The 18,841-nt window shown below is 42.1% G+C and overlaps 2 protein-coding genes across 15 annotated transcripts in view; one reads left to right on the top strand and one right to left on the bottom strand.

The window, feature by feature from the left end:
- The window catches only part of MBTD1 (mbt domain containing 1), a 71,924-nt gene extending 62,291 nt beyond the window's left edge, over positions 1-9,633 (bottom strand). For 3 of the 12 annotated variants that reach the window (XM_042967709.1, XM_042967710.1, XM_042967711.1), the window contains exon 1: positions 8,896-9,139. In XM_042967709.1, coding sequence (XP_042823643.1) covers positions 8,896-8,916 — 21 coding nt within the window. In that variant the 5' untranslated portion in view covers positions 8,917-9,139. Of the gene's footprint in view, positions 1-4,130; positions 4,230-8,193; positions 8,258-8,422; positions 8,592-8,895; positions 9,140-9,180 lie in introns of those variants that run through there. The other 9 variants (XM_042967719.1, XM_042967712.1, XM_042967714.1 and 6 more) reach the window with 8 other exon arrangements.
- UTP18 (UTP18 small subunit processome component) overlaps positions 9,567-18,841 on the top strand; it is a 42,001-nt gene continuing 32,726 nt past the window's right edge. For all 3 annotated transcript variants that reach the window (XM_042967723.1, XM_042967722.1, XM_042967724.1), the window contains exons 1-4: positions 9,567-9,990; positions 11,712-11,824; positions 13,150-13,248; positions 17,099-17,166. In XM_042967723.1, the coding sequence (XP_042823657.1) occupies positions 9,652-9,990; positions 11,712-11,824; positions 13,150-13,248; positions 17,099-17,166 (619 nt within the window). In that variant the 5' untranslated portion in view covers positions 9,567-9,651. The remainder of the gene's footprint in view (positions 9,991-11,711; positions 11,825-13,149; positions 13,249-17,098; positions 17,167-18,841) is intronic.

The raw sequence follows: 18,841 nt of genomic DNA, 5'->3' as shown, positions 1-18,841 counted from the left end.
CAACTGAGCCAGTCCAGGTGCCCCTATTCTTTTTCCTTATTGAGGGACACTAAATACATGTTACTTTTTGGACCCCTCTTCCATTTAAAGTATCAGTTAGAAAAGAATTTCATTTTCATTCTCTTGACCATTTTCCTGCTTTGCTTCAATCTCTTTCATTATGTTTGCCTTTGAATCTACTGTTTGGGGAAAACTTTATAATTCAGTCTTCATCCGATAGGATTTCTTCTTCTTTTCTCTAAGTGTAATCTACTCTGATTTTATTTCTTCCTTTCTTTCCTTTTTCCTTTCTTAGTTTTAGATTTCTGAATCATGGTTTTCTTTTCCTTGTATCTCTAACCAATGGTTTGACGGCGTTTTATTTCATTTTGAGTGTTGTGTCAATTTTTTTCTGCGTTTTTCTGGGTGGGGGAGAGGAAGATTTTCATTAGTTGAGATGTTCTGATTCACATTATTTTTTCCAATAGTTCTGTCTGCATGTATTCCACTCTTTCCTATTTCTATTTATTTCATGGTCAAGGGTTCCTGGTTCCAGAACACTCCTATGTTTACTTTCTCTTTCTTTTTCTGTAAGAGTTGTTAGTTTCTCCTTTTCCTTCTTTCTCTTCACTGCCATGTCTCCACCTCTTCCCTACGAGGCACTGGTTACTTTCAAGCTCTTCTCCATGGCTGAAGCTGCAAACTACCAAATTTCAAACCTGTGTTCAGTATTTTGGAACTTAGTGTTGGAGTCTTCTCTTTTGGAAGCGATACTCTGTGCTTCATCTAAGTGTTCCATGGCCTAAAACCCTATCACTGAACCCATTAAAACCATTAAGCCTTCTCTCTCTCATTCTTCACATCCCGCAGGACTTGGCAGAAGGAGCTCCTGGAATCTGATTATTTCCCTTAGAGGTAATCTGAAGGTTGTGATAATCTGCTTTTTTTTTTTTTATTTAAAAAAAAAATTTTTTTTTTTTTAACGTTTATTTTTGAGACAGAGAGAGACAGAGCATGAACGGGGGAGGGTCAGAGAGAGAGGGAGACACAGAATCGGAAACAGGCTCCAGGCTCTGAGCTGTCAGCACAGAGCCTGACGCGGGGCTCGAACTCACAGACCGCGAGATCTTGACCTGAGCTGAAGTCGGCTGCTTAACCGACTGAGCCACCCAGGCGCCCCTGATAACCTGCTTATTAATAATGCTAAAGGCATGAGTGGTGTCTGATTGACATGTACTCTTTGTTGGCTTTATATAGATTTATAGAAAGGTGGGTGGGGAAATTGGATCAGGCTGCTGCCACTGTTCTCCAAAACTGAAGTTTACACATACATATTTACTCCTTTTTAGAAATACTGGTTTTGCCATTTTTTGAAACACTTTGTCCTCATCAGATTCACTTTTTTTTTTTTTTTTTTTTTTTTTTTGGGACAGAGAGAGACAGAGCATGAACGGGGGAGGGGCAGAGAGAGAGGGAGACACAGAATCGGAAACAGGCTCCAGGCTCCGAGCCATCAGCCCAGAGCCTGACGCGGGGCTCGAACTCACGGACCACAAGATCGTGACCTGGCTGAAGTCGGACGCTTAACCGACTGCGCCACCCAGGCGCCCCTCAGATTCACTTTTTGTATCACCTAACAGTTTTACAGAGTAAGTCTTCTCCATATTTATCAAATCTGATTCAGAAGCACATTTTGCTGTATGGGAGTTTATTTTAAATTCTATAGAAATCCCTCACTGGATTGTTTTTACTAGTGATTTGTAAAGGTCTATTATGATTAATACAATACATACAAGATGCTTGGTATGTGGCAGGCACATTCTAAGCACTTGATGTGTAGTAATGCATTTAATCCTCATAAATGTTATTACTCCCATTTTACAGATGAGGAAGCAGAGGCTCTAATAGGCTAAGCAACTTGCCCAAGGTCACACTGCTAAAATGAACACTAGCCACATGAATCAAGAAAATAATCTTAAACCTATGTTAAATTTTAACCTGCTTTCTCTCTTTCTTCCCTTTAATTATCGTTGTCAGCTAACTTCTGTAAGCACAGATAACAAGGATCAAATAAAACTATTTCCAGTAGTGTGCCTTTTTTTTTTTTTTTTTTTTTTTTTTTTAGCACTTTGCTCTTCAAAATGAAACTGAAAAATCATGTTCATTTGTTTACTATCTATTTGAGACCTTGAGTGTAAGGTGATGGGAAACTGCCCGTGGGAGAATATGTTACTTGGTATTTGGGCAAATGTGAAAACTCCTCACTCACCACAGAGAAAGTCAAAATATCTAGGATTCATACACTGGGTGATATAAGCCTAATCAGAATCATGGAGATACATTCTAGGTGAAAAAGCTAAAGAATTAAAAGGACTTGTTTCATGAGAGCTATATTGGGAAGAGAAAGAGATTGTTATAAAGGACGCTGTTTTGGGGGCACTTTTACCATGGTTTCACATTAGGCGCATGTATTATTCTTATAAAAATAAAGGTCAATTTCTATGAAGTGTAAATCACCTTCTTAAAATTCATTAAGCTGGTAAAAATGGAGAGGTTGATGATATTTGGCATTGGCAAATGTATGTGTGAAACAGCCCTGACACACCCTTCATAGGAGGGAAAACTTATGCCACCTTTTTGGAGGACAATTTGACATTATTTCTGAAATCTTACAAAAACAGGAGTATGCCTTTTGACCATGTAATTCTGCTTTTTGGAATCTGTCCTTCAGAAATACTCAAAGGACACAAGAATCTGTGTGGAAAAAGGTTTCTTGCAGCAATAATGTAGCAGTGAGAAACTGGAGGCAATCTAACCACCAGTAGGGAAATAAATACTAATAGGTAAAGTACTGAGGAAAAAAGCAAATTGCACGTAGGAATGGCATGACTCACTTTTTATTAAAAGAAACAATATATGCTGGTATGTGCACAGATTGATAGATCTATGTTTGTTTGTATATGCATTTAGGAAGATCCTAGAAGGAACAGCTAAACTATTAACAGGGTGAGAATGGGATGGAAGGATTATTAACTTTTCTATGGTTTTCATTTTCCTTTTTTTTTTTTTTTAAAGGGGGGGAGGGGGCGGAAAGAATCTTAAGCAGGCTCCACGTTCAGCATGGAGTCCAACGTGGGGCTTGATCCCACAACCATGAGATCATGGCCTGAACTGAAATCAAGAGTCGGATGTACAACCAACTGAGCCACCCAGGTGCCCCCATTTTCCTTGTTTAAACAAAAAATGTGTAATACTTCTGTAGTGAAAAAAATAAAACAAGGTTTTTGTAGTGACAAAACGTAAGCAGGAGTGACAAATCACAGCAGAATTTCATTTCCCTACTGTAACTGTCACCTGATGAACCTCTCTCCCTATAAAGTCTACAAAGGAATTATAAAACTTTTCTAGGAGAAATTTTACAGAAAATATTTGAGATTCTAAATGCAAGCACAGATAAATATACAACCAGGTAATAGTCTAATTTCAATATGATTAAACTCATCATAAGTTAATCAACTCTCCATTATCCAAACCAACAGGGTACAGTAGCCCACCTCATTTTCTAGGTTTTATAGTCATGAAGTGTAAGTTTCCTAAAACCTTGCGTTTGAAAGCTGTGTGTGTAAACTCACAAAGTGAAAACTAAAGGAGTTAAGAGATCTATGATAACTGGACCCAGTAGGAGCTAGAGAGCTCTTTAGCCCTTGCTGGTTTTCCTCATTCTGCCATCAGGTGAAAAGCTGTCTGGCATAGGGCTACAATTCACTGGCCTAAACCGAAATGCATTTATTCTTGCTCAGCTTACTATTAGGAGGAAGATAAACGGTGAGGACTTGGGATTACTGGGCTTCTGTTTTCCACAAGTTCAATGAGAAAGAATAAATTCATGTCAATGATACAATCAAAAGGATACTGAAAGCAGTAATATACTGAATCACCTTTTTAGACTAAAAAGTACCCTGGGAATAACAGGAGAGGACAATATTCTACATCCAACAGTGAACAAAAGAAAGCTGCTCTTGGATATGTAAGAAATACAAATTTCTATCTTTTGGGGTTCAAGTTCTAGTTCTACCACTTAAGACTTGGGATGTTAACAATTACTTTGGTCTCAGTTTCCCTCTCTTCTAAACAAGGAAAACATCACTTACCACACAGGAAGGATGTATGATTAAATAAAATAATTCACATGAATGGGCTTTCAGTTCTTCAGAAGAAAGCTATGAATCCTTAAGTATGAACCTGAAAAGCTAATTAAAAATAAGATGACCATGTCAAAATTAAATATGAAATGCAGTAGCCAAGACGGTCTTTAATATCATTACCAGCTATCTATTCTATCACAAATAACAGAATTCATACTAAGGCTGGGACTGTAGTACAAATGCAGTTTGAGCAATCAAATGAGATCATTTATTAATATGCAAATACGGCAAAAAACAAGTTAAACAGCATGATGTTGATTTGATACAACCCAAAACACTGATGTAGGGGCGCCTGGGTGGCTCAGTCAGTTAAACGTCCGACTTTGGCTCAGGTCATGACCTCACGTTTTGTGGGTTCGAGCCCTGCATTGGTCTCTGTGCTGACAGCTTGGGGCCTGGAGCCTGCTTCAGATTCTGTGTCTTCCTCACTCTCTCTTTGCCCCTCCCCCATTCATGCTCTCTTTCTTTCAAAAATAAACATTAAAAAAAAAAAAACTTAATAAAAACACTGATGTAAGAAGATATTTTCTTGGTGTTTATCTTTTGAAAATATATCTGGAGCAGGTCGTACAAAAGATATATTATCACTGAACACTAATAACCATTGGGTATTAATAACAATACAATTAAAATATGGTTAAACACATATGTGTACATAAGGGGATTATTTCATTGGTGTATAAAATAATTTGCAACCAGCTAACTAAAGTTTTGAGGTCTAAAAGTAAAGCAATAGATGACATATCAGCTAGTATTTATTGAGCAATATAGACAAATCATTATGCTAAGCAACAGAAATACAAAAATGTTTTAGATTTACTATGCATGTCCTACACACAGACTGCCAACTACGGAGAACAAGAAATAGTTGGGAGAACAAGAAATTACTGAAGTAATGAGTACTGCATACAATCTGTTCCATGAGAATAAGAGTAGTAATAGGTAACAGTGAAAAAAAAAAAGAAAAAGGGATTTGGGGAGGATACTTAATACTTTACCATTCATAGCACCTTACAGTTTCTTATACACTGGCTGGTTTACAGAAATCTTGGGATTGAGGCAGCGCTGAAGCTCGGCCCACATTCAGGTGAGAAAGATGAAGACTGAAGCGGTTAAGCAACTTAAGATCACAGGTCAGAAGCAGCAGAGTGAGAGCCTGGCCAGTTTGCCAACTTTTCCCAGAAGCTCATTTCTAACTACACTCTAAGTTACCAACACTGAAGTGAGAACTAGGAGGGAGCCCAGAAATATTCAAATGCAGTGTTTCCCTAATCAATCTGAAAAAGTTTCTGGGGCATGCGTTAAAAACAGAGGCCCCACTGCACACCTACTGAATGCTAACCATCAGGAGAGAGGTTTTGTATTGCTGCAAGGGCCACAAGAGGTGGTTTTAATGATTAGTTAAGCCTGGAAAACACTCTTTATATATGCGTGTCCAACATGGCAGACTTGTGGCTATTTAAATTTACACTACTTAAATCAAAATAAAATACCCGGTCCTTCTGTTGTACTAGCTACCATTTAGGTGCTCGATAGCCACATGTGGCTAGCGGCTGCCATACTGCACAGCACATGTATAAAACATTCCAATCACTGCGCAAAGTTCTGTAGGACAGTGCTGATTCTAGACCAGCCCTTCAACAGGAGGATGAGCAAACAGAGCACAGGATCTCGTCTGACAAGTGCTATGAAGCTAGTCAGTGGCAGAACTGAAACGCTAACCTAGTCTGCTAGTGCCTCTCTTACTGTGTCGCTTCATCCCACCTCAAACCATGCTTTACTCAAATGGGAATTACTTTCTTTCCACCCTTTCTTCTCGGTTCCAGCAAAGAAAGAAAAAAAGTCTACATTTGTGTGTGTGCATGTCAGGGGGAAAGGTCATGAAAAAATCATGATTAAATCTAAACCAATCTGCAAATTTGTATAAAACTAAGAGTAGTGTCTGACAGTTAAGAATACTCTGGTGTTCGGAGGCATTTCTTAGCTTGCTTTAACCATTTTAACTCCTTCCTGGTCTACTGACCCGTTGTTTTTATCTTTCTCTTGGACTTGAAATCCTGAAACTAATGTTACATTTTAACTGGCTTACCTTAAAATTATAAACGTGAATAGGTTACATCTTATTCAGCAAACGTTTTAAAGATGAAAACTGAGAAATAAGGAGCAACCAAAAAATAGTACTTGTCTAATTTTAGAATGTGGTCACTCAAACCACTGAGCACTCTTGGCTTTCAGTAATCTAGTGGTTTCGTATTTATGACATTAATATGTTGTTTTCACTTGCAACTTACAGCTCTACCTTCTTTTGACTACTATGTTATATTTTCAAACAACTCCAGGGACTAGAAGCAACTGAACTGCAGGAAGATTTAGACACCAACATGTAACCACCCATTAAAAAAAAAAAAAAATACAACAGTGTCTTCTTTAAAAATAAAACCAGTTGTTCCTGTCTAGTATGTTCAGAACGCAAATGTCTCCTAAGTCAATTTAAGTCATGACAGTTCATGTTTAAAGCAAGCAGGAAAATAACTTGGGACTCCATAGTAATTAAAACTTTAAAGACAGAATTACACAGCTCTGTCAGCTTTTTTCAGCACCTAGTATTCATTTCCATGTTAAATTCTAGTGACTACATTTGGATGAAATAGATGTCAAACTCTATTTGGATTAAACTAAAAATTAAAATTAAAAATTTGAAAGCTAAAAAACATGGCCCAATATAAAATACTTATGAACAAATACTTATTCAAGAGTTTTACCGTAATTTACAAGGCACCCAGAAGCCCTGAGATGGGTTCTATATAAATAGAAGCTACTTGTTATTCAGAGAAAGAGTGCAAAAAAAGACAGCTATTTTCTTTCTAAACACTCATTGGTGTTGAGGTAAACAAATGAAAAAAAAAAAAAACCAAACAGTCTAAGTAAGCATGGCAGAGCACAGCAAGAGTCTCTAAGTCAGAAGAGGGGGAGAGAAAAAAATGTTTCAATATTTTAAACAGGGCACTGGGAGTTTAAAAGGAAATTTATTCTTTGGTTTTTACACCAGATTCATTATTTCTACATCTTAGATAGTCTTGACTCCATTTCACTGTATTAGGAAGAGGAATGACAAGTGCCCTGCAGATTCTAATGCCAACAAAACTACTTTTGGGGGCAGCACAGCTCACCAATTGAAGGACAACATTAGGAAAACGTTAACTGACAACAGCAGAAACTGAACTATCTCAGCTCCTGAGTGATAAACAGCATACACGAAAATGAAGAACATAAAAACTAATACAAACTGTAAACAAATACGCAAGTGCTCCAAATCTCGTATAAGAACTGCACAAGAAAATAACAAAGAAACGAGAGCATTGCGAGGGAGGGGCCTTGAAAGGAAGCCCGGTTGGAAAGGAAGACACAGGTCAAAGTTGGGGGGAGGGGGCGAGTGGCTCTGACCACGTCTGCACCAGGAGATGCTTCTAACAGCTTCAGTACTATCCCCAAAGGCAATCTGAGGAATCCTTAGGGAGAGTGATTTAGGCAACAAGCTAATGTGCTTTGAGAGAGGAGACATAGAGAATGAAGCTGAGTTTTCCAAGTACAAAAAAGATGCACTCTAGTGACAGAGAACAGCCATGAAATCCCAGACTGTAATTCCCAAGCTTCCTGTAGAAAAATATCAACCGTCCTCAGACATGCAAGCCAGTGCATCTGAAAAATGACCCAGCAAAGTTTTCAGCTGGCCCTCACTATCTCCCAAACCCTCCTTCCTCCACTTCCCTGCTGTTCTTTCCTGGCACACAAAATATAGGCCAATGAACGGTGGGTGGGTGAGGAGGATGTGAGAGAAAATTTGAGAAGTAAAAAAGGGAGCATCTGAACAAGGGCATGAATGAGACTGGAAGGTCTAACAGGGGCAGGCGAACAACGATACGAACGGCTGGAAAAGCGGAAGGGCTTTCCCGGGCGGCAGAGAGCGGTCAGGTTTGGGAAGGGTTTAGGCACAGGCCAGACTACCTACCACTTGTCAGAGAGGCTGCAGAGGGGACGGCTGCTTTGGGTGACCTCTAATGTCTCTTCCGACTCTGAAATGTTAGGATTCTTATTTCACAAAAGAGAACGCAACGGTCCCAGACGCCCATCGACCTAGAACCCTTTTAAACAAGCGGCCCAGGCGGCTGCTGCCCAAAACACCACTCCCACCTCTCCCTCCCACACGTGCCCACCCCGCCCCCTTTCGCTATTTTCACCTCCACGTGCGAAATGCCTCGCGGCACTCGCCCCGGAGGGGACAGGCACCTTCCCCCGCAAAGCACCCGAATCTAGCCCCCGCCCCCGGGGCAAGTGAGGACTCCACTCTCCCACCCTGGACGGCTAAAAAAGGAAAAGTCTCAAACCCAGTCTCCCTCCCCCCACCAGCCAGGGCTGAAGGGGGAGGGGGGGCGGGACGCAGAGAAAAACTTTCTTCTAAAATTTTTCCTCCAAAGAGCGAAGGGAGCAGAGAGAACCCCGCGGAGTCCAGGGCTGAGGGGTGGGGGGAGGGGAACCCCCCGAATCGTTTAACGGCCGGTAGGGGGAGGGGGACTCTGGAGGTTGAGGGGGCGTGGGATGGAGAAGCAGGCCTGGGAGCGGGGTCAGGGAGCTGCAGGGGTTCCTGGGGTCGGGGAGCTGCAGGCGTCCCCCCCACCTGGCACACAAAGCGGCTGCCGCGCTCGGCTCTCACCAGATCCTTTGTGTTTTCCATCAGGGCCTCATGGGTAGGGGTTGTCCGTGCTCCCCGGGCCCGCGGCGCCCCCTCCCCGAGCTGGGGGCAGGCGCCTCTCCCCAGGACTACGGCGACTACAGGGGAGCCCCCGCTGGGCCCAGACCGGTGGCGGCTGCGGCAGCCCCCGGATTTCCCCCCTTTAACTCGGGTGGCCCCAGGATATCAACAACATTAGCATAGCCCTCCCTCCCCAGCGCGCCTGCGCCGTGACCCGCGCCCCGATTGGCCCACTTCCCTACATACCCTCCTCTCTCTCTCCTCCAGCGTGGGACCCTCTGCAGGCTCCGTACTCCAAGGGCTGTACCAAGACGAAGGGGTGGGAAAGGCAACCGCGGCTCGTGTGAAGTCGAGTGGTTAAAGAGTCAGGAAGAAAAGTAGAAGTTTGATTCAGTCATCCCACTCTATACTCTGGCTTTCTTGTGCTCCTTCCAATCAGTTGCAGCCGCGAAGTTGTGTTGGAAAAAATTTTCCACTCCAGTCACGCCGCTTCCCCCTCCACCCGGAAGATTGGTCCTCCCGGAGGAACTCCCCTACGGGGAGGGGTTGGTGAGGGGAGTGGGCGTTACGTAGGGAGAGAGTGTCGGTCACGTGCTAACAGGCCGCGCAGGCTCCTTCCGACCCCGCGGGGCCTCAGCGGCCGCGGAAACCGAACCGTCTCGGCGCACGCGCAGCGAGGTTCCACGTGAGCGCCTGCGTTTCTTCTCAAACCCAACGATGCCGCCGGAACGTAGAAGCCGAACGAGACCGGACCGGAGAACCGGAGTGAGGCTGGGCCGGAAGAGCCGAATGAAGCCGGACCGGAGAGCCGGAGCAGGGCCGGGCGGGCCGCCACGAAAGGCTGCTCCTTCATCCCAGCGGAAACCGCCGGCCCGGCCGAGCACAGCGGCCGCTGCGATCGCAGTCGCGGCGGAGGAAGAGAGACGGCTCCGGCAGCAGAACCGCCTGACGCTGGAGGAGGACAAGCCGGCCGTGGAGCGGTGCCTGGAGGAGCTGGTGTTCGGCGACGTCGAGGACGACGAGGACGCGCTGCTACGGCGTCTGCAGGGCCCGCGGGTGAGGGAGGCCGCGGCGCGCGGACTGGGCGCGCTCGGGCGGGGCGCGCGGTGGGCGGCGAGCCTCCGGGGGCGGAGCCTGGGCGACCTGCGGCGCCGGGAGCGCTCAGGTCGGCGGGCGCCCGAGAAGGCGGGCGCCGACGGGTGCCAGACTGGAAGTCTCAGCTGGGCGGGGACATCGCCTTTCTCCGCCCCCGGGGCAGCCCCTGCGCCTAGTATCCAGCAGGCGCTCTACACGTACGTTGAGCGAACTGCAGGCGCGAGCTTTTTTCGCGGCTCAGCCCCACCTCCTCTCCCCCAAATCATTGTTTCTTTCCTCGTCGTTCGATCCCCTGCCTCAGTACCTTGCCGTGATTTGGGAGTTGTGGAATCAGAATTCGTGGGCCCGGGCCTGGGAATGTGCGTTTTAACAGCTTTCCAAGTGATTGACTAGCCAAGTTTTGAGAATGATCGTGTATTTGCCTGCTGGGTCGTTGTTAGCCTGTTGGGAACCACGTAGTTTTCCTGGCAGTGAAAATCTTGCATTCTTTTCATCATCCCTTTTCCTTTTGCACACTTTTTTATCAGTTTTTTTTTTTTTTGCACATTTGTAATCATCCCTTTTATGCTATAATTTTTTTTTTTTTTTTTTTTTGAGATAAGGAGAGTTCCAGAAATTGTTCTAGTCAGTGGAGGAGACACAGCAACGGACAAAACCTGACAAAAATCCCTGCTGTCTTGGAGCATGTGGACTAGAAGAAGATAAAATGCAAACATGTCAGGGACATGTGTTGAAGAGAAAAAAATGAAAGTACTAGGGAAAGGAAGATGAGTGTGTGTGGAGAGCTGTGAAATTTTACGTAGGATGGCCCAGCAAAGCCTCACAGAATACTCAGTTTGGGAAATGAATGCAGACCTACTAAGTGGCCAGTGTCAACTGATTGCCAGAATCTCCTTTGGGTGCTTATGAGAGAAGCTGCAGAAAACTAGTTGGGAAGTAGAGAACTGTTACTGGACAAATGCTGGCGGGTGGGACAGTTTTATAGTCCAGAAAAGGGACATTATGTGCGAGGTGGGATTTGTTGAGGTTTGAAGGATCACAGGCTGGTAATAGACCAGGGAGAAGTCAAGTGGACATGTCTAATATGGTCTTTGAAAAGCTCAAGCTCATTTCTGGGAGCGTTGTATGGTCTAGATTTAGATTTGATAGTTGAGTGTAAGTTTTCTTTTTTTAAAATAAGCTAGCATGAGCAGGGGAGAGGCAGAGAGGGAGAGAGAGAATCCCAAACAGGCTCAGTGCGGTCAGCATGGAGCCGGACACTGGGCTCCATCCCACAAACGCTGAGCTCATGACCTGAACTGATATCAAGAGTTGGACACTTACCCAACGGAGCCACCCAGGCACCCCTCAATCACGTTGTTTTTGATGCTAGTCTGTCTCTCATCCCGTGATTTCTGTAGTTCCGGGATTTTTCCTGCTCCTTTCCTCACCTGTCAACTTACCTTTTGTGGTTCTTGTCTTACTTGATCTTTTCCTTTCAGCATGTCTGCGTGCTCTCATCCTACCTGCCCATCCATCTTAGGGTGCCGTTCTCTAATCTCTGCATTTTATGTTCTGTCTCTAGCATTTGCTTTGGTAGCATTGTCCCATTATTTCATCAGAGGGCCTACAAAGCATTCTTACAAGACATCTAACTAGTCTGCTGAAAAACTCGTGTTTGAAGGCAATTTTGTCATCTCTAGGTTCGAGTACAGGAAGACTCCGGTGACTCGGAAGTGGAGAATGAAGCAAAAGATAATTTTCTATTTCAAAAGAAGCCGGTTTGGGTGGATGAAGAGGATGAAGATGATGAAATGTAGGTTGCTGAGTTTTTCTTCCAGAATTCCTCTGTGTACTTTAAAAATTATTTTGCAAGTTTTAAAGTTTTCTTTTTTTTTTAATTTTTTTTTTTTACCATTTATTTATTTTTGAGACAGAGAGAGACGGGGGGGGGGGGGGGGGCGGGTGGTCAGAGAGAGAGGGAGACACAGAATCTGAAGCAGGCTCCAGGCTCCAAGCTGTCAGCGCAGAGCCCGACGCGGGGCTCGAACTCACAAACCTTGAGATCATGGCCTGAGCCGAAGTCGGATGCTTAACTGACTGAGCCACCCAGGCGCCCCTTAAAGTTTTCTTTACAAGTTGGTGATTATGTGAAGATTTGAAAAATACTGTAAAGCAGAGAAAAGAAAAAGGTCATTCATGATCCCACAAGCAAGGGAGAACCAGTTAACACGCTGGCATTCTTTCCTGCTCTCTTCTCCTGTGTGCCGTATGGAATAGCAAAGAAAGCACGGTGTTTGGTGTCGTGTTTGAGTTTGCCTTTTTATTTGGCCACTTCCTAACTGACCAAGGGCAAGTTTGGAACTCCCTTTTCTCTTTTGAATGGAGGTAACAATAGTAACAATATCAGAAGGCTTTTGAGAATAAATGAAACGGTATATATGAAGCTCTTAGCGCAATGCCTGAAACGAAACGCTAGGGACAAGCACACAAAATATCTACTTTAATAAGTGAGAATGTCTTGTCTTGCGAGCATTTCTCCCCACTTAGGAGTAAAAGCTTTGTAAACGTTTTAAAATGGGTAAAATACAGTCCATTTTGTGAACTAATTGTAATTTATCAAAGTATTATTGTTGGACAGGTAGGTTTTCTTATTTTTTCCTTAAATTCATAGTGAGACATATTTTTCTGTATAAATCTTTTTCCAGTTTCTAATTATTGAAGAAAGATTTTTTTGAGGTAGAATTACTTAAAGAGCATAGGCACGAGTATGGTTCTTGATAAATACTGCCAGATTGACTGTGAGGTTCTACCAACATACCTTCCCATTGAAAGGTGTGCATTGCACTCCATTCTTATAACCAATGCTTATCTTTTTTTCAGACTTTGTCAGTTTAATTGGGTGGGAAATATCTACTTAATCTGTGTTGAGAAAACATTTTTGTCATTAATCATTGGTATTTTTTCAGAGCGTTTTCTATTACGTGTATTTATTTTTTTAAAAAATAAACGTGTATGTGATGTTCCACACCTTACGAATGTTTGTATTTGGTTAAATGTGTTTTCAAATTATTAAAGGCAACAACTAGTTAGGACAAATCCTTAAACATCATTTAAAGTGTACTATTTTGTTTTTTATAGGGTTGACATGAAGAACAATCGGTTTCGGAAAGATATGATGAAAAATGCCAGTGAAAGTAAACTTTCAAAAGACAAACTTCAAAAGAGACTTAAGGAAGAGTAAGTGTGAAATCTTTTCCATGTGATTTACCAAGCTGTGTTTATAATCAGTGGTTTATTTGGATTCCCTGAGTCTTTGGCTCTCACAGCTTCTTGGGTAGTGAGATTTCCTTTTTTTTTTGGTTAGATTTCCATTTTGAAGATAGTAAGAGCACTGCTGTTGGAAGAAATGATTAAGTTTTAGTATTTTTATTTTTATTTTTATTTTTTTTTCAGGTAGAAACGGTAACATTTATTCAGAAGATGCTAACTTTGTCAAATTCTGGTATAACAAGATCTTTGGGACCTATTTAATATGTACTTTTGCAGGGCATCTGGGTGGCTCAGTCAGCCAAGCCTCTGACTTCAGCTCAGGTCGTGATCTTGCCGTTTGTGAATTCAAGCCCTGCCTCGGACTCTGTGCCGACAAGTATTTTTATTTTTTTAAGTAGGCTCCACCCAGCGTGGAACCCAACACAGGGCTTGAACTAATGACCCTTAGATCAAGACCTGAACTAAGATCAGGAGTCGGACACTTAACCGACTAAGCCACCCAGGTGCCCCAAGTGTTAGTTTTTTGGAGGGAGAGGGATTACAAGTACAAAAAAATTTTGGAAAAATTTTGTAATCCCACTACCCACTTATAAGCAGTGATAATATTGCTTACTTGCTTGTTCATTTCTATAAGGTAAACTAAACTTCTAGGCTTTTAGTTGATCACAGCTGGGAAATATACATATATTTTACATTTTATTTATTTTTGAGAGAGAGAGAGAGAGACAGAGCACAGTGGGGGAGGGGTAGAGAGAGGGAGACACAGAAGCCGAAGCAGGCTCCAGGCTCTGAGCTGTCAGCGCAGAGCCTGATGGGGGCTCAAACTCACAAACTGAGATCATAACCTGAGCTGAAGTTGGACGCTTAACTGACTGAGCCACCCACCCAGGTGCCCCAAATATACATATATTTTAAAATAATGATTTCATCTTGATTCTTCCAATTCCAACTTACAGATCTTCAAAAATATTTGAAAAATGAAAAATTTTTAGGGGCACCTAGCTGGGTCAGTCGGTAGAGCACGTGACTTTTGATCTCAGGGTCATGAGTTCAAGCCCCACTTTGGGTATAGAGCCTACTTTTAAACAAATAAATAAATGAAAATGAAAATTTTTATTTGTATTGACAACTTTTTTTTATGTATTCATATAGGTTCATTGTATTACTTGTTTTTTTAAAGTAGGTTTATTGTATAATTTACATTAGGCGAAATTCATCGTTTTAAAGTATCTTTTTATGAATTTTGTTAAACACATATGGTAATGTAAATACCACAACATAAAATAGGGAATCAAGATACAGAATATGGCCATCACCCCAGAAAGTTATCTTATATCTCTTTGTAGTCAATCCTCTCTCAACTTTTTTTTTTTTTTAGAGGGAGAGAGTGAACAAGGGAGAGGGACAGAGAGACAGAGAGAGAGAGAGAGAGAGAGAGAGAGAGAGAGAGAGAACCTTAAGGAGAAGGACGGAAAGAGAGCATCGTAGGAACGCTCCACACTGAGGGTGGAGCCCAAAGGAGAGCTAGATCCTACGATCCTGGTATCATGACCTGCGCTGAAATTGAGTCAGTTGCTCATCTGACTGAGACACCCAGACACCCCTCTCCTCAACTTTTAATTCTCTAGCCCCTGACAACCACTGATGTGTTTTCTGTTCTTACAGATTTGCCTTTCCCAAAATGTCACATAAGTGAAATCATACAGTAGATCGTCTTTTGAGTCTGTTAAATTCATTTAGTAACTCTGTTTTAAATATTACATTTTTCAGCTTTGGAGAAGGTCTTTTCAGCTTGAGACCTTTTGTTCTGGTTTGTTCCTACTTTCCCTTTTGTTATGTTCATATATAATTCCTTTAAATACTTAACTATATTTGTATGGGCTATTTCAAAGTCCTTGTATGCTAATTCTGTCACCGCTATCATTTCTGTGTCTTCCTATTGACTGATTTTTTTTCTGGTCATGGTTCATGCTTTTCTGCTTCTCTGCGTGTTTAGAAATTTTGATCGGATTTTTGGCAGTGTGAATGTTGGTCAGTGTCTGGGTTTTGGATTTTGCTTTTAATGATTATTGAATGAGTACTTATTTTGAGGAGAGAGAGGGAGAGAAAGAGAGTGAGTGAGCAGGAGAGGGGCAGAGAGAGAGGGAGAGAGAGAATCCTAAATAGGCTCCGTGCAATCAGCACAGAACCCGATGAACTGTTAAGATCATGAGCTGAGCTGAAATCAAGAGTCAGACGCTTAACCAACTGAGCCACCCAGCGCCCCATATTTTTTTATGTTTTTATTTTCATTTTTTTAATTTTTACTTAAAATTTTTTTTAATATGTATTATTGAGAGACAGAGAGACACAGAGTGTGAGCAGGGGAGGGGTAGAGAGAGGGGGAGACATAGAACATGAGGTAGGCTCCAAGCTCTGAGCTGTCAGCACAGAGCCTGACGCAGGGCTCGAAGTCACAAACTGCAAGATCCTGACCTGAGCCGAAGTTGGTCACTTAACCAACTGAGCCACCCAGGCACCCCCATATTTTTTTATGTTTTTAAAGTATTTATTTAAGTAATCTCTACACCTAATGGGGGACTCAAACTCACCACCCCACGTTCACAGTTGCATGCTCTACTGACTTAGTGAGCCAGGCTCCCTGAGTGAGTGCTTTTAATGGGTTTGTCTTGGTGGACAATTAATTGGCTTGGAGATCAGTTTGATCCTTTCAAGGTTTTTTTTTAGCTTGCTTGTAGAGTAGCATTTATTTAACTAGGCTGGTTTAGCTCCATTTTTAAGGTATGACCTCCCTGCCATCTCTACTGAATGCCCTGAGTTTTCAATAAGGACCTTCCCTTGATGGGTTGGAACTCAAGTGTCTCATCTCTGGTGTTGTGCAACTTACAGCTCCGTTGTAGTTCTTTGCCTGACCTCATGGAGTTTCAGCCTGTGAATGTGCAGCTTATTATTCAGCAAAAATATCTGTGGACCCCTGTGCAGATTTTTGGAGCTCTTTTTTTTCTTCTGTCCACTGCCCCTCAAATTCCAATTTTCTTAGCTCCTCTTAAGTCTGACTGTTTCTCATTGGTTCTGTGCCAGGGTCTCACAAAATTGTCTTCAGGGTAAAATTCCTGGGATAGAAGGGCTCACCTTGTTTTTTCCTTCCTCCCAGGGATCACAATCCTTTGTTGCCTGTTGTCCAATCGGAAAAGTTTCATATATTTTGTCTAGTTTTTTAGTTTATGGCCAGTAGGCTGAGTTTGGTGGCATTGTCTATATTTCTGCATTAAACAATTAGAATGATTCTCTGCACTCTTCCCAAAACTAGCCCTTTAGAATATGCTTCTCATGCTTCTCTTTAAACTTACTTTTTCCAGAGTGAAATGCTCCAGTTTTATTCAAAGGATATGTTGATTGTGTTTTGTATGTTCTTACCAACCTGGTCATTTTCTTTCAGATGTGTTTTATCAAGTACTCTATTACTGTAGCATTGGTTTGTAATCACAGAGAGCTTTTACTTTGTCCCAAGATCTGAGATGCATTGATACAAGCAAGTGAGCAACCATGTAACTAGATGAAAGTAACTAACAAATATGTATCCAGGTGTCCTATATCTGAGAGTAGTTTATATGGTTAGAGAAGTTTATGAAAGTTTCCTGAATAAGTAAGTTGGGACTACTCTGTGTGAGTTGCCCTTTTGTTCTTAAAGATAATTTCCTTGGCAGAGATTCTATACATGCTCTAACGGGTGAGCTAATGTATACCATTTAAATCTCTCAAGCTCTGTGAACATTCATTAGTTGCCACAGAATTTCATTTTTGTGTTTTTGCTTAGATTCCAGCATGCCATGGGAGGAGTACCTGCCTGGGCAGAGACTAAGAAGCGGAAAACATCTTCAGTTGGTGAGTATTGATATTTCTGTTTAAGTTAGTAAATAAGTCTCTGTTCCTGTTTTGTTATTTGAGCTTTCTCATGAGGCTCGTTAAAACCTGGTGTTTCAAATACGTATATTTTTTTCCCTGAAATGTCTGGTTTCGAAGTCTGCCATTTCTCTGAGGGAAGCCTTTTCACAATAGCGTAAGACTCATTTTATCACGTGTTCTCTATAGTACGGACAGTAACTGATGAATTTTATGTTTCATTTTCAACAGAACTGTATTGCATTATGGGATTAAGGAAAGATGACTGTTATTCTTCATTCAGAGCCCCTTCTGAAGACATTGGCAGCTAGTCTAGCTTTCTACTAGGAAATGGGATATCTAGGGAGCACATGTAAGGTCAGGCCCAGATGATTAGTCACTTTGTAAAAACCTATTTTTCAACTCCAGGTTTTAAGTTTGGTTTGAACCATAATTGCTCTCTCCTTTTTAGATCCTTGAGTTTAGAGATTATAAATATGGATGGCTTACCAAGATTTGATTTGTGTGCTTGGAGTTACACATTTTAGACTTGGAATTGACTTTGGAAATCCTTTAGGGAGTCCAGAGTATATTCTCCCTCATAACGTAGGAGCTCTTTCCTTAGCATCCTTGATTTCTGATGAACTTTTGTTCGATTGCCATCACCTCCCCCCCACCTCCTCCCCACCCCCCGCGTCCAGTCCTAATGATACTCCAGTACAGGGAGCCCATATAAAGATCCAGCTTTCTGTAATTCTGTTAGAAAACTCAATCTGTTATTAAGTCAGAATTTACCTTCTGATTTCCAGCCAGATACTTTTAGAGGTTGAAGGAATCTTAGTGATACAGCCTGACTTTATCCACAGTGAGAATCTTCTCTACAGCATCTGTTAGATGGTAATTTAGTCTCTGCCTAAACGTGTCAGATAATGTACTCTTTACTGGACTGTTTTTTCCTCTTTAAGAACTAACTGTTAGAATTTTTTCCAGTTTTGGGGCACCTGGGTGGCTCATTTGGTTGTGTCCGACTCTTGATTTCAGCTCAGGTCATGATCTCATGGTTTGTCATTTCAAGCCCTGAGTTGGGCTCTGTGCTGACACCACAGAGCCTGCATGAGATTCTCTCTCTTCCTCTCTCTGCATCCCCCCCCGGGAATGCTCTCTCTCTCAAGATAAATACTTAAATTTTTTTTTCCTTGGTTCCTGGGTTGCTCAGTCAGTTAAGCATCCAACTTTGGCTCAGGTCATGATCTCACAGTTAATAGGTTCGAGCCCCCCATTGGGCTTTGTGTGAACAGCTCAAAGCATGGAGCCTGCTTCAGATTCCGTGTCTCCTTCTCTGTCTGCCCCTCCCCCATTCATGCTCGCTCTCGCTCTCCCTCTCTCTCTTTCTCTCAAAACTAGAACAGTAAAAAAATTTTTTTTTAAATAATAAAATTTTTGCCCCAATTTTGAAATTTACCTCCTTATACTCTGTAGTTCTACTCTTTAAAAGTGTACAGTTTAAAAAACTTAGAAATAAAAGTATGCAGTGTTTCTTATCTCTACTTAATGTAAAACTGTTGTTATTGGAGAAATGTATTTTCAAGTTTGTTTTTTAACAAGTTTCACATCTCTTATCTTTTAACCTTTTTTTGCGTTGAATGATTTCTACACCCTTGGTCACCAGTTTGCCCTT

The sequence above is a fragment of the Panthera tigris genome, chromosome E1 (genome assembly GCF_018350195.1).
Source record: "Panthera tigris isolate Pti1 chromosome E1, P.tigris_Pti1_mat1.1, whole genome shotgun sequence".
In the NCBI taxonomy this organism is placed as follows: Eukaryota; Metazoa; Chordata; class Mammalia; order Carnivora; family Felidae; genus Panthera; species Panthera tigris.
The sequence above is the reverse complement of the archived record's forward strand: the minus strand, read 5'-3'. Positions and strand labels throughout refer to the sequence as shown.